Source organism: Electrophorus electricus, chromosome 6 (assembly GCF_041902795.1).
Source record: "Electrophorus electricus isolate QZ-2024a chromosome 6, ASM4190279v1, whole genome shotgun sequence".
Taxonomy (NCBI): Eukaryota; Metazoa; Chordata; class Actinopteri; order Gymnotiformes; family Gymnotidae; genus Electrophorus; species Electrophorus electricus.
In genome coordinates this window covers 8,820,387-8,847,260 of record NC_137502.1, presented here as the reverse complement: position 1 = coordinate 8,847,260, position 26,874 = coordinate 8,820,387, and the positions used below count along the sequence as shown (strand labels likewise).

The window sequence follows — 26,874 nt, the reverse complement described above, 5'->3', positions numbered from 1 at the left end:
AACAACATCGGAATGTCCTTCGGACTGGATAAATGTGGTTGTATGGTTACAAGAAGAGGGAAGGTAGCTAGAATAAAGGGGATCACACTACCAGTGGGTAATATAACAGATTTTGATGACAGCTACAAGTCCCTTGGAATCCCACAGGCAAAGGGGAATCACGAAGAGGCCACAAGGAAAGTAGCTACAGCCAAATACCTAAAAAGAGCGAGGCAAATCCTGTGAAGTCAGCTAAATGGGAAAAACAAAATACGAGCTATCAACACCTATACCCTGCCAGTCATCAGGTACCCCACTAGCATAATAAGATGGCCTAAGGAGGAGACAGAAGACACTGACATCAAGGAACTCCTCACAATACATGGAGGGTTTCATCCCGAATCCAGCACCCTGAGACTAAGCGGAAGGAGTGGGGCTGAGGACTAGTGAGTGTCAGCGCCACTATCCAGGATGAAATAACCAAGATTCAGGAATACACCAAGATAATGGCCCCAAGTGACAAAGTGCTTAGTGAGCACCTCAAACAGCAGAAACCTGAGGAGAATGAAAATGAGTAGGTGTTAGCTACATCAGGAAAGAGGAACATGAGAAGCTTGAGAAATACCCAGGGCTGAGGGAAGAGACAGAAGAGATGTGGGGGGGTGAGGACAACTGCGGTTCCCCTGATAATCAGAGCACTAGGGGCTGTAACCCCCAAACTAGGAGGATGGCTCCAACAGATACCAGGGACAACATCTGAGATGTCAGTCCAGAAGAGTGCAGTCTTGGGAACAGTTAAGATGCTATGCAGGACTCTCAGGCTCCCAGGCGTTTGGTAGAGGACCCAAGCTTTAAGGAAAATAGAAAGAAGGAGAGAGAGAGAGAGAGAGAGTGGATGTAGAAACATTACCAGTTTGCTGCCAAGTTTTGCTATATATTTGTTATTGAATAATTATGCACTTCATTTTCAGTGGTTAAATAGACTAAAAGCCATTACTCTGTGAATGAGCCTTTCACAGAGAGCAAGTACATACACACATACACACACTTTCTTGCTATCTCCCTGTTACTCTTTTATTCTCTTCTACACACACACACACACACACACACACACACACACACACACACACACACACACACACACGCACGCGCGCTCACAATCATTCGCTCTTACAAAAAAACCTATAGTAAGCTCAGTGCCTATTGAGCCTACTCCATTATAGTTGAATGTTGGGGATTCCACTGGACTGACAGGTCTGTATCCATGGGGATGATTCCCATACCACATTGTAGCTGTTAGATGTAGTGCTTCACAAAGTTAGCTTTAAAAGGGGATGACTGTAGCTGTTTTTCCAATTTTATTTATTTATTTATTTTTGTAGAGGCATGAAGAATGTTTCTGTTTAGTGAGCAGTCATTGTATGTTTTTAGTAATCTCAGAATCCTGATTTAAACTGTGAAACTAAAATTCCTGGGATGTTAGGCCCATACAACAGAGGTCAAGTTATCAGTTCATTTCAACAGAGGATACATCATTCCTCTGAGGGGAGCGACAAGTGAGGAAGTAATGATGAACTGTTTGGTATGTAGGAGTAATGTTCTGTGTGTGTGTGTGTGTGTGTGTGTGTGTGTGTGTGTGTGTGTGTGCATCTGGAGAAATTAAGATGTAATACAGAATTAGAGAATAGCTTACTTGAACAAACCTTACCATGTTCAGACTCACCAGAAGTAAAACAGAAAATAAGTTAGCTGGTAATATAGGTGGTACTCAGTGCACGGTCACACACACACACACACACACACACACACACACACACACACACACACACACACACACACACACACACACACAGACACAGACACACACAGACACGCCACACACAAGGTCGAATAAAAGAAGAGGGAGGGAGAGTACCTGTGTCACAGTTAGTACTAGCAGTGGGAGTTACTGGACTAACCGAAAAAGGCAACAAACCAAGTCCAGCACCTGAGGAACACACAGGGGCATGTTCACAATCTGACACTCTGTTCAGAGGTCACAAACTCCATCTCCCAGCATGCTCACTGCCAAGCTGGACAGAACCACGCAGTTTATCCCTCACCTCCAATACCATACCAGCCACCGGACAGGCAAGAGCACCAACCATTACTACCACATGCCCACACACTGGCTCGCATGCAGAGGCTCTCACAGTATATCCACTAACATACTTTATAATATATATTAACATTAATATCATGACACACCTTTTTGTTCACCCTTAAACACGCCCTCCCATACACATATAGAGAAAAAGAACATGCCACACCTCTGAGTTCCCCAAGCATGCAATACCAGTCTAATCAGAATGTCATGGTGTTGAGTTTTATGAGTAGATCATTAAGGATAGCTTCACACTAATTGCTAAGAAGTAAATGGACAGGATTAAGGCTTAGTTTATTTTTTGGCAATGTCCTTAAAAAAGTAACCTCTATATATTATATAAACTATATTTCTTTTCTGAAGCTATTGTTCAGTTTTCTAGTATAACACAATCTAGTGACTCAACCACCATCATTTTAAAAACTTAAATTTAACAGCAGCCTTACAGCCAAAGACCCAGCCAGTTCCAAAGCTAAGACACAGAGAAAACATGACACACAGGCCTGAGAGGCAGAAAAAAACAAAATCTGAAAGAAAGAAAATGCCACCCAAGTGTAAGCTAACCTAAAGATGTAGCTAATGTAACCATGGTTTAATCAGTTCTGTTTCACATGATGTAATTCCTAATCAGCTTCATTATTCATTACCTGATCTGTGTTTCAATTGCATTTCATTTGGACAGTACCACCCTGCAGTATCTTCTAATTCAGAGAAAGAAAAGAAAATGTAAAAACATTTGGGAATGAAAGAAGGGTAGAACATAGAGGGAGAAAGAGAGAGAGAGAGAAGCGTATGCTTTATTTTCTCCCAGGCAGCAGGGGGCAGGAAACAGGGACAGGCCAAACCAGCAGCCAGAAAACCCAACACTGGCATCCCTCATGCTGCTTCTATCGGCACACAGCAACCCCCAAAAGCACTGACTACTTACACGTCTTACAGCAGCCGTCAACATAGGTCTGCACAGCACCTCCATTCTGAAAAGTGATCACCAGTTATAAGCACAGGAATTATAAAGTTGCACAGTTTAAGAACGACCAAAACACAGTGTTTTGCAGCCAACCTGAATGCACTCGGTGTCATTGAAAGGAGGGCAGACAACCCCAGAGGCGAGAATCACTGCTCCCACTGCTGTCTGCATACAGTCAAAGCGGGTGCAGTTGGCCACCCAGGAGCTGCCTGCCTATAATTATACAGGCATGAGCCATAGACACTCTACTCCGTCTCTACTGCTGAGCATGTCTGCTGTAATATGTGTACATATGTGTGTGCAACCCATAGAGGAGAGCCAGGTTACCATAAATACTTCTGTGGTTCCATTTTCTGTGGAAAACGAGCATGAGATATTTTTACAGGAACCGCAGCACGCGTGGGGGTCAGAGGATGGGACATATACCTGGTGCTTTGGAAGCAAAAGACACAAAATAGTGAGCTAGCTCACACTGAACATTTAATATACATGCATTTATGCTGTTTGGAAAATTTTAAAGTAAGATGATGTATTTGTAACCTGGTTCAATAAAATCATTAAGATGCTGAAAGACCAACTTACTGAATGTTCTTGTTTTTCAAGCTGCTAAATATGCAATTTCAGCTGTCTTTCCCAGTTCCCATATCATCAGGAAATTGTCATATTGTATAAAAGCACTGTAATTTCAGTCCTATTAAAATATTCTTTCAATCCATCAGTAGTTGTAGGTCCTGCCTTAATTTGTTAGGATCAAGTCTACATTTTTGTTTATCCCAACCTTTAAGAATCCGCATTTACAATTTAGCATTGACTCCATATGCTGATATGAATGATATGATACGAACGGATTCCATATGCAATATCTTCTTGAGGCTGATCATTATAGTTCCAGTATAGATCCAAAAGCTTTAGCGCCAGTAGGTACTGGATGTCTGTGTACTACAATACAGTTTTTGTGGGACTTACAGGCTCACACTTTTCAGAGCAGTTGGCAGAGCTGACATCCATAGCATAGAAGCCTGTGCTGGGGTCCCTGTGTGTGAGGCAGTGCACAGTGTAGCACAGCTCCCCCTCAAAATACTGAACCATAGATTGGCCTGGACTTAGCACAGTGCCACCCTGAAACAAACACACATCTGCCCTTTCTGCGCAAACATACAGACACGCACACACCGGCACACAAACATACACATGTGCAGATGTATATTTGCTAAATGTCCATTAATGATTACATGGTGTTAAAGGGAGAGCAGTCAGTATATTTGCTAAATGTCCATTAATGATTACATGGTGTTAAAGGGAGAGCAGTCAGTATATTTGCTAAATGTCCATTAATGATTACATGGTGTTAAAGGGAGAGCAGTCAGTATATTTGCTAAATGTCCATTAATGATTACATGGTGTTAAAGGGAGAGCAGTCAGTATATTTGCTAAATGTCCATTAATGATTACATGGTGTTAAAGGGAGAGCAGTCAGTATATTTGCTAAATGTCCATTAATGATTACATGGTGTTAAAGGGAGAGCAGTCAGTATATTTGTGTGTCTTACTACAGGAGTACTGAGCACAGCCACAGGAACTGCTGTAATCTGGTTCCTCAACCTGAATTTCTTCCTGGGAAACAAAATGTCAAAGTGGTCAAAGGCTTCTTAGGAAATGAGGTCAATTACAGATAACTCTAGTTAACTAAACATATTTTTAAGGTTGAAAAAGGTCATACTATTTACAAATTGTAGATGCCTGTTTTCCCATATGTTAACACACAGAGATACATGCAGCATGGTGTACACAAAGACAGAGAGGGGTGAACTCACTGCAGAGCACTGAGGCCGCACAATGTTGTGACACTGACACTCTGAGGAAGAGATAACAGTTGAACAAAGCAGCACATTGTGCTTGTATCAGTATGTGTGTATTATAATATTCCAATATTCCAATTTGTAGTCAATTACACAGAGTTTCCAGAGAAACAGAATGTTTCGGACAGAGGTGCTTCATCAGAAGTGCAAGCATAGTGCTTCTGAATTAGTAGCAGGAGGAGCCAGTTTATATATGAAAGAGTAGATGATTAAATCTTAACATTCATTCCATGGGGTTCTAGAGTGTAGATAATTTATTTTTCTTTGAGTTTCCTAATTTCATTGCTGCCATAGCAACAACTGGCAATGCAAACAGACATGTGATTAATGCAGCAACCATTAGTATTAAAATGCCTTGCCACTGGAAATGGTGAATCCTTAATTCTGAAGGTCTGAAGGTGTTCAACAAACTGATCAGCAAGTCTTCTCTTGGTTTCTCCAATATAAAGCTGTTCAAGTAATACAAAAGACAACTCCCAACATGATGCATGAGGAGGAATGATGATTGATCATTTTGTGCCAGTTATTTTAGTGGCTGTGTTAATAAATTTACATGTAGCACATCAAGAGCAGCTGCATGATTCTGTACCACAAGCATTATTTGAATAATCATTTATCTCACTTTTGACAAGCATGTCTTTGATGTTTTTGTCTCGTCTGTAGGAGATTAGATTAAAAAGGGATGTGGTTTCTGCATCGTCCTGGAGGATTCTGAAGTCTGGAGTGTCTAAGTATAATATCAGCTACTGTTTTATTTATAGGAAGATAAGTCAGCACCAAGGGAAATCTTGTAGTCAGATTGTATGGCCTTCATATTCCACAGCAATTAGCCTGTGTTGAAATCATCCTGTAGGAATTAGAATGGAGGTACTGATAGCCCATTCTGTCTCATCCCAGATTAAGACCTGGGGACTGTGAAATCCAGGGAAGCAAAGAAAGCTTGCTGTCATGTTCCTGGAACCAATCCTTGACTGCTGTCCTAATGAAAAAGTGTCCTGCCATATGGTAAGCAGCAGCCATGAAGGGATTAACTTGGTCAACCACAATGCTTAAATAAATCCTACTGTCCAAATGTCCATCCACAGGTATCAGCACCCATGGTGTTCTAAAAAACCCTCCTCACAATATTACTCCACCTCAAGAGTGTAGATCATTTATTTTTTCCTCTCCTTCTTTATTTACTCCACCTCCACCAGCCTGAACTGTTGACACCGCACAGGAAGGGTTCAGCAATTCATGCTGCTTGCACCAAATTCTGACCCTCCCATCAGCATGGTGCAACAGAAATCAGGATTCATCTGACCAGGCAATGATTTCCACCACTGAGTGATCCAATACTCTTTTGCCCACTGGAGTCTTGCTTTTCTATTTCTCTTAGACAACAATGGCACTGTTGTTAGTGTAATGGGGCTCAAACCCAGGTCCAACAGGTAATGAAACCAACAGTCTACTGGGTGAGCCACCACACTTTAATGATGGTGGACCCGTGTGCAAAACAGGTAGATCTTAGAAGAGGTAAAACAAGAAAAGTAAATAACCAAAAGTGGGGAGCTGAACCCTAGCCGCTTTGTTGCAAGGCAAACAAATACCTGCTAGAATGCGGCAGCTATAAAACTTCCTGCGTGTATATTGCCCTTCAAAGGAATGGAGGACGACAAAACTAGAGGAAAAACTAAACACAACACCGAGCGTAGGAACGGGGAGAACCAAGGACACCACGGGAAGAATGGCAGCCCTGATGCACTGGGGAAAACCAAACTAAAACTCCCCAAACAAAACCAGAAAACAGGGAGGAACTGTAATGGCCAAGGGGAGCCTTGGGAGAGAGAGAGACTCGAGAGGGGAAATCTGGAGAAGAGAGGGAACATGTAAAAACACCAACACCCTCACAGAGCAAAAAAGAGGCATCACACACCTCAATACCCAGAGTTACTAGCCAGGAGCTTGGCTCAAAACTTTAGCAAAGACCCAACACTGAGTGACTGGGTCACGAGCTTATATAGGTCTAGCCAGCTGTTGGGCATCAAGCCTGATTAGTAGTGTGCCTGACTCGAGGCCTCCCTCTGGTGGCCGGAGGGGGCCTCGGCCTGGCACCAATCCTTCCAGTTATAGCCCATTTGTCCTAAAGAATTATAAGTTTGGACACATTATTTGGAGCAGCAGCATTGTATTCAGCTGTAATTTCCTTGACTGCACTGCCTGAATCAGAATGATTCTTGAGATCCTCCTCTGACCCCTTTCATTGATGAGCTGGCCACAGGAACTTCACAGTTCACATGATTTTATGCTGCACTCTGGGATCACATCTCAAACTTCCATACAGGGAAGCTCCAATCATGAAAGGGCCTGTGTCTCTAATAAAGTGCTTGTGTAAAGTAAAATGTGTGTGATGGTATACTACCACAGTGGGTCTCCGGACAGCAGCTTCCAGATACAGGTCTCCTAACCAGGGCAGCACCAGGGGCACAACTAATGCTGGGCTCAGGACATAGACTCATATCACACACTGCAAGAGATGGTTAATGTCATTTGCTTGTTTGTGTGCATGCATACATTTGACTGTGTGTGTGTGAGTGAGTGAGAGAGTGAGAGAGAGAGAGAGAGAGAGAGAGAGAGAGAGAGAGAGAGAGAGAGAGAGAGAGAGAGAGAGAATGCATGCTGGATTACCACAATAATATTGGGGACAGCAATGATTTGTAGTGTTCATATCCACAGCCAGCAACTCTCCAGGCAAACATACTGGAATGGGCTCCATGCAGGACTCACACACTACAATACAGTCACAGTGCATTTTCACTTTCACTGATATCTGTCATAGAAGTTCTGGAGTGCTGAACATGTTATAATACTTCATAGTGCCTTCTTACCACACAGATAGGTGTAGCAGCAGGCAGGTTGACCTCTGACCTCAACCAGGAACTGGTCCTCTCTGCACTCTGGGATTGGCACATGGGGACAGGCCAGGGGATCACACTCTACAACAGAACATTGACCTCTGTTAACACACAAACAGGCAAATCCACTGGATTTTGGAAACCAGAACTGGCAGTAAATGAACATCTGAATTAACAGACCACATCTGTACTCTGGACAGCAAGAGATGGTACTGTAGCCAATAATCAGCCTGTTCCCGTTCTTGCAGGTAGAAACCTCATTCTGGCAAATGGTGAGATTACACTCTGCACATACAAACACAAACACACACATATATAAACAAACACAGACGCTCTCGTATCGTACCTATGGGTTATTCGCTGCCCTTGCATTTGGCTTTGTAGCAGTGTAAAGGCAGGTGTGTGTACCACAGATCTTTTTGTGGCAGCAGGCACCCTCCTCCAACACATCGATGGCATACTCGCCCTCCCGCTCGCACAGTGGGGTAGGATCCGGGGCACACTCTGGCTCCACAGGAATCACGCTGCCGTTCTCCAGACAGCGGAACAGACAGCAGCCTCGGAGTGACCCGTTCCACACCTCACCTGGGGCCCGCGGAGAGCCCTCATTATCGGTGCATACTGTTGGGTAGGAGTTGGACAACACACACATCAACACAAACAGCACACCTTCAAATCACACATAACCCACTAATACACAAGTATACACATGTGCAATCTCACAGGGCTGTATTGGCAAACAGATTTGACCAACTGGCTTTGTGGCAAAGTAAAAAGTATAAAGAGAAAATTAATTCTATGTTTCCTTGCCTTTTTCTTAACACACACACACAAACACACACACACACACACAAAGTCTGTAGTCCTCACCACACTGGTCCTCCGTGACACAGAATGCTGAGTCCGCGCGGTGCAAGATGGTTCCACTCTTACACACACACTCTTCTCGAATGGAGGAACATGTGCTCTCCTCGTAGTAGTCTCGATTCTGACATGTCCTCGTCTTACATGTGTTCACACATGGCTTGTACTCTTTACCAGGAGGACACTTCAGAGCTGCCATGGACAGGCAATAAATACACACAGAACTCTTAAAGGAACCACACATACAGAGATTGCTCACTGGACAATCCTGCTGCAGAAAGAATTATCATGCATGTTGGCTTGAAGGACATTAACAAACAACATTTAGAAATGTTGTAAGAGGATTTTAGCCACCTGCTAGATTTTTTTCCTATTCAAGTGTCCATCCCGGGACTGTTGCGTACACTGGGAATGGATTTTTTAAGCAGGATGGGTTACATCCTAACTTCACCTTTGCCTGATTGCTGACAGCAAAGCTACTTTACCACACATGCATCCAGTTATGGCACATACAAAGAATAGCAGTGTGCACTAAAGGAGCCCCCAGTCGCCCATTAGATCTGCCACCACACTGAGGAACAACACTGAGGATATTAATGAACTTCCATCTCAATTTCTGCTGACAGAGGACCTCAGAACAATGCGCATCCCCTCCTCTTTTGCACTCAGAGAGAGGTAACAAACAGATATACTGAACTGGACATGCTGTGTGATGGTCAGAAAAAGTCAGAAAAAACAGTTCCAATAAGCTTAATTAGTTACTCTTAAACTCAGCAGTGCTTCAAATTCTCAGGAACAAAAAACATCATCTGTTGCTCCAAAAGCTGCTGTGTGTAATGCCATTAAAAATAAGAATTGTAAACCATAAGCTAGATTTAATTTTCTTAACAGAAATCTGGCTTGGCAATAATTACTTTGCCCTTAATGAAGCAGCTCCGCTTTTTAAAGTTAATTAGACAGGTGGGAACGTATCATACCTATGTAGCTGTCTGTCTATGTTTCAAGGAACTCTTCACTTTTGAATATCTTACCATGAATCTCAATGGTAAACAGTCAGCTATAATGTTGGTTATACAATATGTCACCCTCCCAGACAATATTCAGGTTTCTGACCTTCTGTCCAAGATTCTGGATAGATTATGACCATTTGCTACTTGCAGAGGACATTAACAGTCACTTCGATAAATGTCTGGATTTTAGAATTTTACTGAACTCCTTTCATCTTACACAGCATGGGACATGCTTTACAAACCATGTCCATCACTCAGACCTTTAATATTATATCTTACATCATATCATTTATCATTTATCATTTCATCTTTTGTGTCAATTCACCTGGACTACTGCTATGCTATTCTTCCTGGCCTACCAAGGAACTCCATCTCTAGCTTGCAGAAAGTGCAATGCTGCAGTGAGAATTTTGACACACAAGAATGAGGAAGCATGTTTAACCTGTTCTCAGACTCCTGCACTGGCTACCTGTTTTCTTCAGGACTGATGTTAAGACTTAATAATGATGTTAAGAATCTTAATAAAGTAATATGGATTTTACAATGGCTTCTAGCATGGTTTAGCCAATCAGATTTTAGGACCAGAACTATCCATTTTTATGACCTTAGTTGTCTTTTTCCATTATACCTCAGTGAGTTGATTATTAGGTGTGTTCTTACAACAGTAACATACGAGAAATACACTACCAGACTACAGAGTGGTGAGGCAGCCTTTTCATATTATGGCTTTAAGTTTTATAGCTCCCTTCCAAGAAACCTCTTGATGATCTAGGCACTTTTAAAAGAAGGGTTAAGACATATGGTCTCTCTCTCTCTCTCTCTCTCTCTCTCTCTCTCTCTCTCTCTCTCTCTCTCTCTCTCTCTCTCTCTCTCTCTCTCTCTCTCTCTCTCTCTCTCTCTCTCTCTCTCTCTCTCTCTCTCTCTCTCTCTCTCTCTCTCTCTCTCTCTCTGTGTCTGTGATGGTACTCACGGCAGAAGTTGCTTTTCCTCCAGCTGAAGCAGATCTGGTGAGTGTAACAGATGGCCACGTAAGCAGCCAGGAAGTCACACTCATGGTCCTTATAGTGCAGGTCACCTGCCCAGATCTTATCACAGAACTGCTCCGGTGAAACCTACAACATGCATTTGGTACACATGGCAACAACATCAGTGACTGCAGGGAAAATACATGTGTGTATTTGTGTGCTGTGTTCAGTACCTTGTGGTGGCACTTGGAGAAGGGTCTCTGGTTGAGCATTTGGAAGCATTTGGTGCAGTTGCCCGTGGTGCAATTGTCCCCCACTCTGCGGAAGTAGTCCGTCTCCTCTGACGTGTCCACCAACCAGCTGTGCAGAAACAAAGGGATGTCCTCTACTGTGCGCATCACTGTCCCGTTGGGCAGACGCAGGTCGTCGGCTGGGTTCCCATCACAGCAGCCTGAGAGGCAGAGCATGTGGCCAAGCACAGAAACACACACACACACGCACACTCACATTTACACACCTTTCTCTTTCATCAGTCAAATATTACAATGATGGGAAAACTTTCCCGCTTTTCAGTCTGTTCCTCACTATCTCCATCACTCTCCATTGTTCAGGGCAATAGGCTGGCTTACACATATGAACACATATATCCTACTGGAACAAATATTGCACCTAAATATTACAGAGAAAGAAAACTCTCTTTCCCTCTGTCTGTCTCTCAATCACTCCCTCTTACACACACACTTAGACAAATACACGCATGCACGCACGCACACACACAGACACACACACACACACACACATACACACTGACCACAGAGGCCTCTGGTGGAGGTGTTATCAGGGGCACCATATTGTAGGACCATAACGCCCGTGCTGTGGTACCACTGTATGCTGATGCCAGCAGGAGTGTGGATGATGTACATGGTGCCTGTGTCATCAATGTGTAGGTTCAACCTGGTGAACGGCAGTCGAGCTGTGATCTGGTTCACGGAAACCTACAAACAAACAAACAAACAAAAAAAACCCATAAAAACACAATAAAGCATTATAGTCTAAGAGCTGTAAACATTACACAGTCATAATTTTTACATGAAGGTAAGGCTTTGGATGAAAGAAGGCATGTCATGTCATGTCTGAAGAGCCTGTGCACCTTGCGGTCCAAGCGGTTGATCACAATCCTATAGGCGTGGGTGGTTATGTTCAACTTCTTAAAACATAGACCAGAGGTTCCACCTGTTGGAGTCTGTGAAAAAAAGGGAGAGAGGGCTCGGAATGAAAGAACAAGGGCATTACACTAATCCCCTTGATCACCGTGAGAACAAGGGCATTACAATAATCCCACTGATCACCGTGAGAACAAGGGCATTACACTAATCCCACTGATCACTGTGAGAACAAGGGCATTACAATAATCCCACTGATCACCGTGAGAACAAGGGCATTACAATAATCCCATTGATCACCGTGAGAACAAGGGCATTACACTAATCCCACTGATTACCATGATCACCCACTGATCCCACTGATCACCGTGAGAACATGGGCATTACACTGATCCCACTGATCCCACTGAACACCGTGAGAAAAAGGGCATTACACTGATCCCACTGAACACCGTGAGAAAATGGGCATTACACTGATCCCACTGATCACCATGAGAACAAGGGCATTACACTGATCCCACTGATCACCGTGAGAACAAGGGCATTACACTGATCCCACTGATCACCGTGAGAACAAGGGCATTACACTGATCCCACTGATCCCATTCCACGAGGTTTTCATGCTTAACAATAATGCTGAACTTACCGGCCTTCTGATATAGTTCACACTCTGAAACAGAGATTCGAAGACTACATCAGTACTTCAGAACACAAAACAAGTCTTATGTGCAAGAGGTTCATTAGTGTGTTAAAGTTAACGTGTGGTCACCTCACTGGTGGGGCACTTCTCGATGTGGCCGACAATGTTCTCTCTGGGCAGGTGGACTAGTATGTAGGAGCCATTGTCATACAGAGCAACATTGTTCCCATCAAACGTGATCACACGCAGGTCCGAGATTATAGAGCAGCGGCCTACCAACGCACATGTCAACACACACATTTGGATCACCTGATGTACTGAATTGTGAACTGTATTGTGTATGTTTGTGTGTGTGTGAGGTTTAGGTCTTTGTTTGGGGGTGGTGGTGTATGTATGTGTGGGGGGGGAGGGCGTTATATGTGTGTGTTTGTTTGTGTGTGTGTGTGTGTGTGTGCGCGTTTGTCTGCATGTGTGTGTGTGTGTATCTCACAGGGACAGCTCCACAGCGGGCAGCACACATCTGTGTTGATCTGAATGGGCATGCCCAGGAGGTTGCACTGTGGCTGTGTGATGTTGAACCTGCAGTGCTGAGAGGAGTTGTGCAGCATCAGCTGCCCATTCAAGCAGATGTACTCGCTGCACTCGTCCACTCGCACGGAGTACGGAGGCTGCATGGGGACAAAACACACACAGAAGACTCATACCACAGAGGAGGCTGACATGACATTTTGTAAGATGCATTCTATTATATATATTATGCTTTAATCTAGCAAACGTTATGAATGAGTTTATTACATGGCCAGCGATGTAATAGATGTAATGTGAGCTAACATAGCTCATATATTTCTACCAAAGCTCTTCTGAAATGCTCCTAAACCTGCAGTCATACATCCTCCTCACTGACATGGCTGTGCTGGCAGCAGACCAAGAATGCCTCAACATACAAGGAGTTATTGGTAGATCGCAGACATGGGATTTCATTGGCCTGGGCACAGATTTACAGTTAAGGGTGTGAGTACATAATTCATTGTGTGTTATGTAGGAAGGATTTGTTAAACAAACTGCAAGAGGGCAGCATTAGTGTCAGATGTTTGCTATGCTGCGGTGTGTAGTAAAATCTGTGAGGTGTGTCGCATGTTTGGTATGCTGTGGTGTGTAGTGGAATGTGTGAGGTGTGTCAGATGTTTGGTATGCTGCGGTGTGTAGTAAAATGTGTGAGGTGTGTCGCATGTTTGGTATGCTGCGGTGTGTAGTGGAATGTGTGAGGTGTGTCGGATGTTTGCTATGCTGCGGTGTGTAGTGAAATGTGTGTGTCGGATGTTTGGTATGCTGCGGTGTGTAGTGGAATGTGTGAGGTGTGTCGGATGTTTGGTATGCTGCGGTGTGTAGTGGAATGTGTGAGGTGTGTCGGATGTTTGGTATGCTGCGGTGTGTAGTGGAGTGTGTGAGGTGTGTCGCATGTTTGGTATGCTGCGGTGTGTAGTGGAATGTGTGAGGTGTGTCGCATGTTTGGTATGCTGCGGTGTGTAGTGGAATGTGTGAGGTGTGTCGCATGTTTGGTATGCTGCGGTGTGTAGTGGAATGTGTGAGGTGTGTCGCATGTTTGGTATGCTGCGGTGTGTAGTGGAATGTGTGTGTGGTCATGCTCACTGTGCACGGGCCTGTGGGCAGCAGGAAAGGAGGGAGCACGGTTGTCATCATGGTGGTCTCCAGGGTGGGAGAGGGTGAGGGAGTCATGGACGCGAGCTCCGAGGTCTCAGCGAGCGCCTCTGTTGTCACCACAGGAAGGTAGTACCCCTCAGTCGCTGTAGTGAGGGAGGTTGTTTCCATAGGGACGGAGGTGGGCAGAGTTATCATTGTGGTAACAGCGGGAGTGGTGGAAGGAGTCATTGTGGTGACAGCCAAGGTGGTTGTTTCCTCTGATGTGGTGGCGGGAGGCGGTGATGGAGTTGTTGTCATGACGGAGGCAGGGGGTGTGCTGGGTGATTGGGTGGTTGAGGCCATGGTGGTAGGAGGCGCTGTGGTTGGTGGAGAGGAGGTTGCAGGAGTGGGTGCGGTAACTGTAAAGATGGGTGTACTGGCTGATCGGGTAGGAGGGATGGACTCTGTGGGCCATGAACTTGAAGCAACAGGCTCAGTTATTAATGTCGTGCTAGTGGTGCCTGCAGTGGTGGGAGCAGCGGTCGTGGTTGTGGTTGTCACGGTACTAGTGGTGGTTGTAGTTGTAGGTGTTGTGGTGGTTGTCAGAACTGGCATGGTAGCTGTGGTGGTTCTGTTAGACCGGGTCACAAACGTATATGGAGTCGGAGTGGGCAAAAGTGTTACACCTGCCAAAAAAACCCATCAAAAACATCAGCGTTAAGCAACAATCCACCATATCTGTATCGTATGCAGACGATGACGATGATGACGACGACGACGACGATGATGATGTTGACGACGGCAAAGGAGGGGAGGCGTTCACACTCACAGTCATCTCGGTAGACACACCTCCTGGTGACCTCGTCCAATAGCATGCCCCTGGGACAACGGGGAAAGCAGCCCTCCAGCCTGCACACATAGAGGGGCGCGGCCCAGGCAGTGAGCGCAAGCACCGCTCCCTGCCACCTTTACATTCTGAGGGTTTGGAGGTGCACAGGTGACAAATGCAGACTCTTACGGTGGCAGGAACTGGCAGCGCGTTGCATCGGGGTCGCGACACGTTTTTGCACATGGGCTGGCACACGAGTGGTACTTCCACTCACACATCAGGCGGTACGGGATAACAAAAGTGCTCTCTGAAACACAAGACAAATCACGCGTGCTAAAACAAGCTAAGAGATTAGCAGAGCGTAAGCATGTCTCAGGCAATAGCAGTGCAGGCGTGGTGTGTGGGTTAGCATGAACAAGCTTACCCTCCACGAGAAAACTGCTGCTCCCTTTGAAAGAGGGCGAGTTGTCATAGCGCTGTGCACGTGCATGTGTGTGTGTGAGTGTGAGGAAGATGCCCTTCTGACTATACAACTCAAAGGATGATCGCCCAGGCAACCACAAGCCCTGGTGATGAATGAAGGTTGCCCGGCGACGAAACACCTCCCCAGACTGCCAGTGCTCCAGTCGCACTCCAAGATTTGCTGTGACATACAGGAAGTAGTTCGGCCTCTCGGCAGACTCCAGTAAGACAACAGGAATCCCTGAAATCACATCAGCTCTAATTCTGTAACACTCGCCACAGCCCCTGAGCACCAACAAGAATGTGTGAGAATGTGTGAGAATGTGTAACAGTGTGTGAGAGTGTATGAGAATGTGTGAGGATGCGTGAGAACGTGTGAGAACGTGTGAGAATGTGCACTCCTACGTGAAGCTCGGTCCTTGTAAAGGCCGCTGGTGATCATGATGTTGAGCATGGAGGGAGGTTGAGCACTGCTCCTCAGCAAAGGGAACACCTCCCCACTACTGACGTTCGCCCCAAACACACACACCGAGTCATTCCGCTCAGTACTGGACAGAGTGAATGGGCCCTCGCCGAGCTCTGAACAGCACGCACACACACACACACACACACACACACACACACACACACACACACACACACAAAACACTGCTCTGTAGGTGTAATTCAGATTATTATGGATTTAATAATGTTAAGAGGATTTTAAAATCCTCTAAGTAAAAGATCTTAAATGACAAAGAAGGATAGGAATCCCTACCTTGGTTGTAGTATTCACAGTCATAGGCTAGAACAAAAAAAAAAAAAAAAAAAATTATCAAAATGTGTCTATGTCCACATATGTGTGGTAGAGATCTTAGTGTTGGCTAACTAATTAAACTGGCTTTGATGATGGACAGTGCAAGTAGGCCAATACATCATTGTTTTGGTGCTGCGTGTGTATGCGCGTGCGCGCGCCCTTACGGCAGACAGTGGGAGACCTCCAGTACACAGTTACGCCATGCTGACAGCACTTGTGTGCATATGCAGCAATGCTGGTACACAGGCACTCACAGTCCCCACCACGATTGCAGTTGCACGTGTCTGTCAAACAGTTCTTATAGAACCAGGTCACGTCCACCTGGGGGCCAGAGAGATTAGTCACACTAATGACCACAGGACAATACCGCCAGGTAGGCTGGGGAGAGAAATGCCCACTGAGATTGACTTACCTTCCCATTCATACCATGCCAATCACCATCAGAAACCGGGAAGTAATATCAGTCACACACTGACATTTCAAAATAAACACATTCTATGCAAATATTTCTGCAAATAGCACAAGTTTGATAAATGAACATAGCAATACTGTATGTACCATTTATTTTATTCTTGTGATACTACCCCACCTACTGGCCAAATGACAGAATACTGCTAAGCATTCTCTCATCACCGAGGCATCGGTTTCATTGCTATCAGCTGACACATCACCACCATGTGTGGCACAGGGGCATGGGTGTGTGTTAGTGGTGCAAATGTGTGTGTGGCTGTGGGTAAGCAGCGCCCTTTTCTTTAGTACACAGAATGCATCGCTGAACTCCTGTGGGACGCACTTACCACATTGTGACATGGGGCAAAAACGTCACTGTACAGGAGTCCACATTCTCGCTTGGCATACGGCTGTCTGCTCAGGTCTCCTTCACATGGCCTTCGCACCACAAATTCACTCTCACACTACGCACAACACATGCACATGTGCACAAATGCAACAGAAGGAGGATGACAATTTTACACCTTATGAAACAAGCAATTATCTGATACAAATATAATCACAGAAATGCCTCATCCTGTCTCTAATAGTTCAAGATTCCCATTTAGACCCAGACAGCCTGTTATGACTAGAAATTATTCTATTATCCTTCCTGTCTTCCTCTTATTGTCCTGGGCAGGCAGTCATTCTCAGGTTACCCCCATGGCAGTAGGTCTACCTGGCCCAGGGCCCAGCTGTCTCCAAAGGCCTGAGCGTTGCTGACCTCCATGTGCCCTGCTGTGGTCATGTCATTCACCGTCACCATGTCAAAGTTGCCACACATGCCACTGAACTGACCCTGACGACAAACACAAACAAATTGGAAACAGCTCAGGCTCAGCTTGTGTGTGTGTGTGTGTGTGTGTGCACTGACAGCTGATATGTTTGAAGGACATATTCAGAAGGACATAAATTCAAAAGGACATAAATTCAGTGCCCTTGTAGTGAAGCAGAACCTCTAACCTTCCATCGTGGCCCAGCACGAATGAGGACAGTAGTCTTGCGATCCCAGAGCACAGTTAGGTCCTGGGCAGGGAAATGGACCACGGTGTAGTATCCTGCGCCCCACAGCTCAAACTCATAGCCCCGCCCCACCACCGTGGAGGAGCTCTGAAAAGCCACCACAGACACAAAGCCAGTGAACTCCACATGCACACCACGTAAACACCATGCCTGAAGTCAGATGGCCAATGAAAGCACTTTCTCGAATTGAGGGCTTTTTTGGACTGCAGTAAAAGGCTGTTATATCAGAGCTGTTAATGTTGTGTGTGACTCACAGGTTTGCCTGAGTTATCATTGAAGTAGAGTTTAGTAAGCCCAACGTAGATGAGCAGGTTCTTCATGCAAACTATTCCGCTCTCGTAGCAGTCTTTATTCTGAGCCGTGATGGAAATCTCTGTATCGCCTGTGCTCTATATACAGAAATAACAAACATGATGCATAAAAACATTTTAACATGTTACCTTAGGCATGTTTCAATGTGTGTGTGTGTGTGTGTGTGTGTGTGTGTTCGTTCAAACTCTTTATGTAATGGTCGAGGGCTCTGTCCCCCCCGCCCAAGTAGATCAGTGGTCTCCTCTGAGACTTGCTGCCCTTTAACAGACACCAAAGTCCATTCACCGACACAGCCATACCACACACGGACGGATAGACAGACGCGCACAGACGCACACACTCAGGGCAGTAGCAGATTGCAGTGCGTAGGCTGATTGGGAACAGATTGCTCTTTGTTAGCCTTGGGGCTGTGCTGAGTTGGTGTGGTGTGTTAGCTCGCGGGCTCTGACATTCACCGGGGCTCCGTTACAGCGCTCCTGCTCTAATTAAAAGATCCACTCTGATTTTCCCAAGATTAGCAGCTGTGGGAGCCGATTCCCTTCCTGCCACCCTATCCGCCCTGACAGAGAGCCGCCCGGCCAGCTCGCTCACTTGCGCGCTCCCACACACACACTCCTTCTTAGCCCTTTGTTGTTTTTGAGAATGCTTTGGCAAGTTTAAAAGTGTGTCCTTGTGGATGTGTTCACGGAAGCTGGTAAGCTCCTTTCTACTTAAGACTCAAAAAAAATCTGATTTACTCACAAACTCTCCACAAAGGGCGACGCTCACTGATGATTATTCTTGAACAGTGAACCTAGCTGACTCATGCACACACACAAACACACATGCACTCAATAGTACCTTTACTAGGTAGACCTGGCAGTCACTGACATAGTCGTACTCCAGGCCATCAAAAGTGTGGTAATGACGGTCACTGTAGACGGTGCAGACAGCCGGGCAAGGAAAGTATGTGCAGTTAAAGGACCCACGGTGGCACACACTGAAGACAGAAACAACATGCTAAAGACTTAAGAAATACACACGATAGTTTAGTTAGTCCACTTTAATATGAAAAAAATCCTCTATGTAAACACACTGACCAGCGGTAGCAGGGTGTGTCCACTGTCTCCCCAGGAAGATACTCCAGACCTAGCCAGGCACAGGGGCAGTTCTCTGGGTAATAACAGTGTCCGTTATGACCAACCAATCTGTGAATAAGAAACACACCGAGCTGCACATTTAACGTATATAAACATTTTTAACATCCTCTGTGATGTTTTGTGATCCACATGTGTTACATGTGCTAGTGTAGGCAGAGACAGGCATGGAGAGTACCCTGCAGGACATCCGCACCCTGGCACACAGGGAGTCATGGGGGAACAGGTGAGATTCAACATCAGGTTCCTACATGTCAGCTCACAGGCCACGCCCACACCAGATGGCCCCGCCCCAAGCTGGCCCCTGCAGTCATAGTAAACTTTCCCATTCGGACACTCACCCCTCTCAGGCTCTGAAGAAAGCAGAAGGGATGGGAGATACTGAGAAACCCCCCGATGAATGAGCTAAAGTTCAAAGGCATGGATGGTTTGTTTGCGATACAAACAGTACAGTGAAAGATTATTTGCAAGACAGTGTGACATTTTTGGATATTTACCCAAAAATACTGTAGAAAAGGCTGTCTGAGGTTAGAGTACATATTATTTGTTATGAAAAATAGACATCTAACAAGACATTTCAGATGCAGCATGCAAGATTTTTTAGAGGCCTACACTAGTGTTTTCCAGGTAACTTTGTCAAAGGTATAAAGACAACCAACTCTCATCTCTCTTCCTCTTCCTCTCGCTTTCTCTCTGATTCATTATACATTATATTTACCTCTTTCTTCAGGCACACACTCCATGCGAGCATTTCTGCAGAGACTGGGAACAAAGCACATGCAACATTACATCAGCCCACGTAGTGCGCAGACAGCTACACTAGCAGGAGATCCACACGGTTAACACATCAGAGCACAATTACAACCACCTTCACTGTAGCGTTGTTCTTTGCTTTTTGTCAGTGTAATGAACTTCAGAATATTTTAACATTTCAAAAGCTTGTAGTCTAAAAGTTGTTTTAAGCACCTTTAATTGATTGGTTTAGGCAGAAGATGTGTTTTACATTTTTTTGTATCTTTACTAGTAATATTTCATTGTGTTTTCTTTGCGTAAGGCTCTGCAGTGGGTTTTCTCATTGTCTTGATATTGATATCTTTATTTATTGTTTTATCCAATCTTCTCTGTATTATGTCCTAATTGTTTCTAATTGTAGACATTATTTGCATTCTGACTTTATCTACTTTGAGTACATAGGGCCATTCTAAAAATGGATTTCATAAGGGTTTGCACTATTTAATAAACAGAGTAGTGACAAAAAGCATAAAATACAAAAAATATATATATTGAATGTGTATATTACACATTTGTAAATATTTGTTTGTTACAAATTTATAACATGCAATAAAACATTACCCAGAACTTATAAATGATAATTCACCAAACAACACACACGCACATACACACGAGCATGCACTCAAGTATGCACGCACACACACACACACACACACACACACACACACACACACACACACACACACACACACACACAAACTTACCAAGGCCCAGAGGAGCTAAAGGAGACATCTTCTGGCTGGAAGACTGACCCCATGAAGTAACAATGGCACTGAGAACTAGGGAGACAGAATGCCATGTGACTTGGGGACATATGCTCAAAAGAGAATGCAGCAAGCTAAATGAAAACGCTACACTTTGCTGCTGAATGTGTGTGTGTAGGCTCACAGCAGTACACAGCGCTGACGAGCATGATCGTAGAACATTCCGTCCATACAGCTGCATCCCTCAGCGCAGTCCCCATCACACACCTCACCGCTGCTCACCGACTGGCACGTCCTCCCACACGATGATGTGCAGGAATGGTACATCATCCCGCCCAAACACACCATGCCTGCACTCGCGCAAACACACACACAAACACGCACATACACAGGTGCATGTACACACACACACACACATACACGCACGCGTGCACACACATCCACATCCACATATGCACACACACATACACACATGCACGTGCACGCACACACACACACACGCACACACACACACACACACACACAAACATGCATCCCCACACACACGGGCTCGGGTCAGGAGTCAGCAGAGTCTTCTCGTAGTGCTCAACAGCACTTGAATAGACAGACAGACACCCAAGTGGAGATGCAGACAGACCGCATTCTGAGACGTGTGCTCTGAAGTTGATGGTGACGTGGTGTTTGAGGCAGACGTAGGCGTAGTGGGCGAGGGCGGTGCACAGACAGCCGCTGCCACAATGGCATGCTTGGTAGCGGCACTGTTGCTGGTACATGCTGGGCCCGACGTAAGTGTGACATGGAGCAAACACATCTCCCATCAGAACATCACACACGGAGGCGTAGAACACTGCAACACAACATGCCCTTACTGCATCACAACCTTAAAGATGACAATCAAGATAGAAAACTAACAAATACCGCAGCATATTTATTTTGAAATAAAGAAATGTAGTATCATATACTGTATATTCAGTGCAGTCCATAAGCCCATAAGTTTTGGTGTTTTTGGATCTATACTCTAAAACACTGAATTTGAGTTGAAATAATAACTATGAATTAAAGTGCAAAATGTTTATTTTAATGATGTGTGCATCTATATTAGATGAACCATATTGGATTAATAAGTGCTTTTTTTTTTTTTTTTTTTTACAAATTTCTATCAAAAGAATGCAACGGATGGCTTCTCAGGTGATTTTTGGGCACCTGTGTGCAAATACATTTATAGTTATCCCACAAGAGAGCTAACAACTTATTGCAAATGATCTGGAGGAGCACAGACAACCAAAAGAATGTTTTCAATTAGCAAAACCTACTTCTCAACTGTTGAACAGATAAAGAACATTTATATAAATGTGTGAAAGAGGGCCAGACACCAGTATAATCACTGAGGGTTTACCATGAAATCACAGATCTTCTATAACTTAACTGAAACTTAGCCCAAATCAGACATGTCTTGTAAAGAGAAAACTTATAGTATTTGGCAGACACTTTTATTCAACATGACAAAGGTAGGGCTTGAACTAGTAACCTTCATGTTAGTAGTCCAGTACCTTAACCACTGAGCTACATCTGCCCCAAGTAGAGACCTATGATAAGCTTCTATCTTATTTGTGTGATGTATGTTGTTCTGGCTAAGCTAAAGAAAGGCTTGGTATATGACAACGGCTGTGTACCATTCTGTTGGTTCATCTCGCAGGGATCGATGATGGGGATGTTAACAGGGCTGATGCACGCTGATGACACTTTCCAGGCATTGACATGCAGCTGTGGAGTCCCTTCTATCATACCAGCAGGGGAGCTGAGACAAAGAGAGCAGAGCACACACACACACACACACACACGCACACACACACACACACGCACACGCACACACGCACACGCACACGCACTTTTACTCAAAGCCTTAGTGTTATGCTTGCATAGGACCCAGGCACAACCTTGAACAAAGTACATTTAGGTCCACCTTCAGAATGATACAAAGGGAATCGACAATATTTGACTTCTCAGTCCTCTGCTTGTTTTGGTTGGATCAGTGGGTTAAACTGAACCTTTGGGCAAAATGTACCAGATAATGCACAATAGCACACATCATTGAAATATGTGATTGAAAATACAATTATGATTAGATCTGTTTTATTCCTTTATTAATGTTTTATTGCTGATTTTGATGCAGTAAACGGGACATAAATGGGATGTCAATGAGACTGTGAATGTAAAGTGACAGAAGAGTAGTGGGGAGCTACTCCACCATTTCACTGCGAGTTATACTGTGTATGACTATGTATGTGACAAATAAACCAAACTTGAGCTGAGAGGAGCTCACAGGAAGTCATCTCGCAGGTTGCCATTTAGAGTTCCACAGAGGCCGAGGGTGGAGCCTGTCCAGGTGCTGTCCAGCTGCAGGTATATCCTCCCACCATGCCAGTCATAATGCATATTCAACCCAAACGAAGCCCGCAGGCCCACAAACACAGAGGTCAGCCTGCGCACTTCCAACAGATCTGGCACACACACACACACACACACACACACACAACAAACAACACATATATAGTTACCATAAGCAATCTATGATTCTCCTGTTGCATGACAGATAAACCTGAAGGATGAAGACATGTGCTTCCTCCAAAACATGCACAAGTAATCACTGTTTTTTCAGACAGCTGCCTATGCAACATTGCAAGATAGGTGTATACACCTGGCCAATTCTGTATGTGACCTAACAAACCCCCAGACCGCTTTGACAGAGAATGAGCACTAGGACATCTATTTCAGCTGATGAGATAACAGCCAGTTTTGACTGGAAACAAATGGGTGTGAGGTCACTTTAAACCAAAAAGTTCCCAGTCAAAGGTTCCTGGAATAATGTTGAAACAGCGACTACCAAAATTCCCCAGTGGACTTTTAACAGTTTATTAACAGATTTTGCATGATGTTCCTCCTTGTCTTATTCCTTTCTGGCACCAGAGGCACCAGAACTTAAAATCCATCTGGTCTTACCATCTGAATAAGGTAATATGACAGCTATGCTGGCTCCAATGATGACCTCTCCTTCTCTAGTGAGGGTGACTTGCCTGCTGACATCCTCATCCACCACTAGAGTCACTGAGTGAGTACAGGAGTGTTCCTGAGACTGAGCAACACAACCAACAAGATAAAACACGATGCATACACACACACACATACACACACACACACACACACACACACACACACACACATACATATACACACACATACATACACACACACATACATACACACACACACACACACACATACATACACACACACACACACACATACATACACACACACACACACACACACACACACAAAAGCAAAGAAGTACAGTGTATAATTCCATAATGTGTAGCAATACTGAGAATCCTTTTACTAATATTTTACAGGAAAATATATGAAATAACAGGTATGTTAGCACAGGTATTTTAACACAGGTATGTTATCACAGGTATTTTGGCACAGGTATGCTAGCACAGAGAAAGGAGCAACGCATGGGCTCACCCGGACTGGGTCAGAGAGCCACTGTTGGATACAACCTGGTGCTCAGTTTTAACAGCATTTGGGGCATATCCATTTAAAATGCACTCCCAACTGACAAACTCTTTCATTATTTTTTAAGTCTCCTGAATAAGAAAAGCAGTCAGTTTATTACCTGTAGGTATTTTCCTTTTTTTTTGTTGTTTGTATTAACTTCTCCGTATTTTGTTCCCATGTGTTTTTGTAAAAAACAAAATTTGAGGCAACATCAACAAGCCTCTTACTGTATGTAAGACACACTAACACACACATACACACGTCTGCTTGCAGGCATGCAAACATGTACACACACCCCTCACCTCTCCACAGGCTGCGTACTGCAGCGTGATGGTGAACTTGGTGTTCCTGCGACTTTTCACCAGCACGTACTGGCATGTGCCTGTGTGCATGAAGTTTCGGCCGTCGAAGGTGGTCACGTGTGTATCACCTATCACCATGCACTCCGCTATAGATCAAACACACATTGACATCCTCTATCACGATAATGATTACAAGCACATGTATGTCATGTTAGACTACAGACTACATCTATGTTTTATGTAATTGTAAACATTCAAATAGGCCGATATGTTGATACAAATAAATATGGGGAATAACCCATCAGAAAAAGAAGACAGACATGAAGTCTTACCAGTGCAGTTGTTTTCAGTGCAGTTCCATGTTCCTCCCATGCAGATGCTGAAAACATAATTTATATCAGAATGAAATACACGTTCTGCCCATAGTATATTCTGCACCAAATCTACTTACATCCTAGGGCTGTTGACGAAGAACAGCCTTAGTGCATGAGTTGTTAACCATAATGGCAAATCCTTATTGCTTCAACTATGTAAAAATGATATAATGCTCTTGTTAATTTTGTGTGGTGTACCAGGTGTAACCTCTGTCTCTCTCAATGAGGGTACTGGGACCCTGATCCAGGGGACGGTTTCCATGTCTAAAGCAATCCTCCGTGGGAAGCATGGGATTGCTGGTGGAGGGTAGTGGTGTTTTCTGGATAATTTAACTAGCAATTTTCCATACTTTCAAATAACACAAAAGAGGGTACTCGTGTGTACTGAGGGCTGAGGAAGGCCATGATGCTCCAGGGTCTGACATCCCCAGCCATAGTGGATTTCATTCTTAAGGATGAATTTACCTCAGTTATGAATCTAAACGATGATGTCTTCTCACCAGATAGTACAGCCCTGCTCCAGGACATGGCCCAAAGGATACGCCGTGCCGTGATACACACAGGGACACTGGGACACTGCTATACATGTGCCGTTCTGGAGAATCAGCCCTGGGAGACGGAGGAGAGACAGTTGTGAACGGATAGAAATGACCCTGCTAGCTATACTAACCTGCAGGGAAAAGAGGCCGCATCTCTGGAACAGCAGGAATAAACATCTAATGATGGTTTCTCAGATGCACACTAGGGTTACGGCTACAATAAAAAAGATTTTTCATGTTTACCCTAGCACTGCAGTTTACCCCAAGGCAAGGCTTCGTGTTCAGGGAGCCACCCTTAGATTACTCAGTTGGTTTAAATACTACAAATCTGAAAAATTCCATATCATAAGGTATATAAACGTGTTTTCATTTCCCGACTGTGAGAAAGCTCGATGTTTAGCTAGAGTCTTGCTGTGCTACATGTATCTGTAATTTCAGAGAGAATTATAGCACAAGTCCCACCGTCAGGGCAGTAACAGCCATCCAGGCAGTGCAGGTTGGTGCCCAGACACTCTTTTTCAAAAGTGCAGGTAGGGGGGCAGCAGCTGATGCAGTCTCTGTGGACAAAGCTGTCTTCACAACCATCCGCTGCAACACACCACAGATCAAGCATTCAATACAAAGTGCTCAGTAGACTGCAGTGTTGTATGATATGGACTACAGTGTTGCTGAATGCAGGTAACTGTTAATAAACTTTATATTCCCATGTTACTTTTCCTCGTTTCTGGATCAGCTGCCCTTAGCTAGCCTGCAGTCGTGTGGGATGGGATTGACTAAGTAAACTAGCAAGCCTAGACTGACCACATGTAGGGAAGCTGTCTCTCCATTCTCGGACAGGGTAGCCAACATGTGAGCAGGCTCTGGTGTATTCAACCAGTGTTCTGCAAAACGTCTCTTCATCATTTGAGCTGAAAATGACAAACACAGTTTACCTTTTTTGAAACAGAGACATTTAGGAATATGGGTTGCACCTAATGTGCTGTCAATATGCATGTTAAGGTACAAGTGAGGCAAACGGATCAAAATCACTTTTGGCAAATGCAATCACTAGTCTAATGTTTTCAAATACAGTTCAAAATTTCCATACAGTCAGTAGACACTTAGAGAAAACTAAACAAATATCCCACTGCTCAACTCAGAGTGCTTTTGTAATCTGATCCCCTTTCTACCGTATCACTCAGCAGCTCGGTCAGAGCCTACTCATAACCCAAGCAGCTATGTTATCACTTTAATCAATCTAGTCCAATCTAACATGCTCACACAAGAGAACACATGAGTATACACACACACCACACATCACACATACACACACACACACACACACACACACACACACACACACACGCGCGCGCACACACATGCACACACACACTAAAAGTACTTTCATTTAATGACCGTAATCCTGCTGTAATTGCTTAGTGTGGAATGTTGAA

At 44.5% G+C, this 26,874-nt stretch overlaps 1 protein-coding gene across 1 annotated transcript in view; it reads right to left on the bottom strand.

The window, feature by feature from the left end:
* Positions 1 to 26,874, bottom strand: part of otogl (otogelin-like) — a 36,208-nt gene that overhangs the window by 3,136 nt on the left and 6,198 nt on the right. Inside the window, exons 11-56 of the mRNA XM_035525448.2 lie at positions 26,243 to 26,349; positions 25,904 to 26,029; positions 25,403 to 25,511; positions 24,861 to 24,907; positions 24,529 to 24,674; positions 23,669 to 23,801; positions 22,992 to 23,169; positions 22,342 to 22,466; positions 21,306 to 21,515; positions 20,853 to 21,018; positions 20,669 to 20,743; positions 19,891 to 19,934; positions 19,351 to 19,525; positions 19,116 to 19,223; positions 18,877 to 19,015; positions 17,979 to 18,113; positions 17,665 to 17,811; positions 17,381 to 17,500; positions 17,010 to 17,126; positions 16,377 to 16,533; positions 16,174 to 16,200; positions 15,822 to 15,995; positions 15,379 to 15,657; positions 15,144 to 15,261; positions 14,955 to 15,034; positions 14,135 to 14,811; positions 12,975 to 13,152; positions 12,614 to 12,756; positions 12,491 to 12,514; positions 11,832 to 11,924; positions 11,493 to 11,676; positions 10,915 to 11,132; positions 10,687 to 10,828; positions 8,713 to 8,898; positions 8,251 to 8,463; positions 8,023 to 8,127; positions 7,816 to 7,923; positions 7,616 to 7,717; positions 7,350 to 7,454; positions 4,904 to 4,944; positions 4,640 to 4,703; positions 4,056 to 4,234; positions 3,417 to 3,521; positions 3,183 to 3,302; positions 3,051 to 3,096; positions 1,895 to 1,966 (exon numbers count right to left, since the gene is read on the bottom strand). Coding sequence (XP_035381341.1) covers positions 1,895 to 1,966; positions 3,051 to 3,096; positions 3,183 to 3,302; positions 3,417 to 3,521; positions 4,056 to 4,234; positions 4,640 to 4,703; positions 4,904 to 4,944; positions 7,350 to 7,454; positions 7,616 to 7,717; positions 7,816 to 7,923; positions 8,023 to 8,127; positions 8,251 to 8,463; positions 8,713 to 8,898; positions 10,687 to 10,828; positions 10,915 to 11,132; positions 11,493 to 11,676; positions 11,832 to 11,924; positions 12,491 to 12,514; positions 12,614 to 12,756; positions 12,975 to 13,152; positions 14,135 to 14,811; positions 14,955 to 15,034; positions 15,144 to 15,261; positions 15,379 to 15,657; positions 15,822 to 15,995; positions 16,174 to 16,200; positions 16,377 to 16,533; positions 17,010 to 17,126; positions 17,381 to 17,500; positions 17,665 to 17,811; positions 17,979 to 18,113; positions 18,877 to 19,015; positions 19,116 to 19,223; positions 19,351 to 19,525; positions 19,891 to 19,934; positions 20,669 to 20,743; positions 20,853 to 21,018; positions 21,306 to 21,515; positions 22,342 to 22,466; positions 22,992 to 23,169; positions 23,669 to 23,801; positions 24,529 to 24,674; positions 24,861 to 24,907; positions 25,403 to 25,511; positions 25,904 to 26,029; positions 26,243 to 26,349 — 6,347 coding nt within the window. The remainder of the gene's footprint in view (positions 1 to 1,894; positions 1,967 to 3,050; positions 3,097 to 3,182; positions 3,303 to 3,416; positions 3,522 to 4,055; positions 4,235 to 4,639; positions 4,704 to 4,903; positions 4,945 to 7,349; positions 7,455 to 7,615; positions 7,718 to 7,815; positions 7,924 to 8,022; positions 8,128 to 8,250; positions 8,464 to 8,712; positions 8,899 to 10,686; positions 10,829 to 10,914; positions 11,133 to 11,492; positions 11,677 to 11,831; positions 11,925 to 12,490; positions 12,515 to 12,613; positions 12,757 to 12,974; positions 13,153 to 14,134; positions 14,812 to 14,954; positions 15,035 to 15,143; positions 15,262 to 15,378; positions 15,658 to 15,821; positions 15,996 to 16,173; positions 16,201 to 16,376; positions 16,534 to 17,009; positions 17,127 to 17,380; positions 17,501 to 17,664; positions 17,812 to 17,978; positions 18,114 to 18,876; positions 19,016 to 19,115; positions 19,224 to 19,350; positions 19,526 to 19,890; positions 19,935 to 20,668; positions 20,744 to 20,852; positions 21,019 to 21,305; positions 21,516 to 22,341; positions 22,467 to 22,991; positions 23,170 to 23,668; positions 23,802 to 24,528; positions 24,675 to 24,860; positions 24,908 to 25,402; positions 25,512 to 25,903; positions 26,030 to 26,242; positions 26,350 to 26,874) is intronic.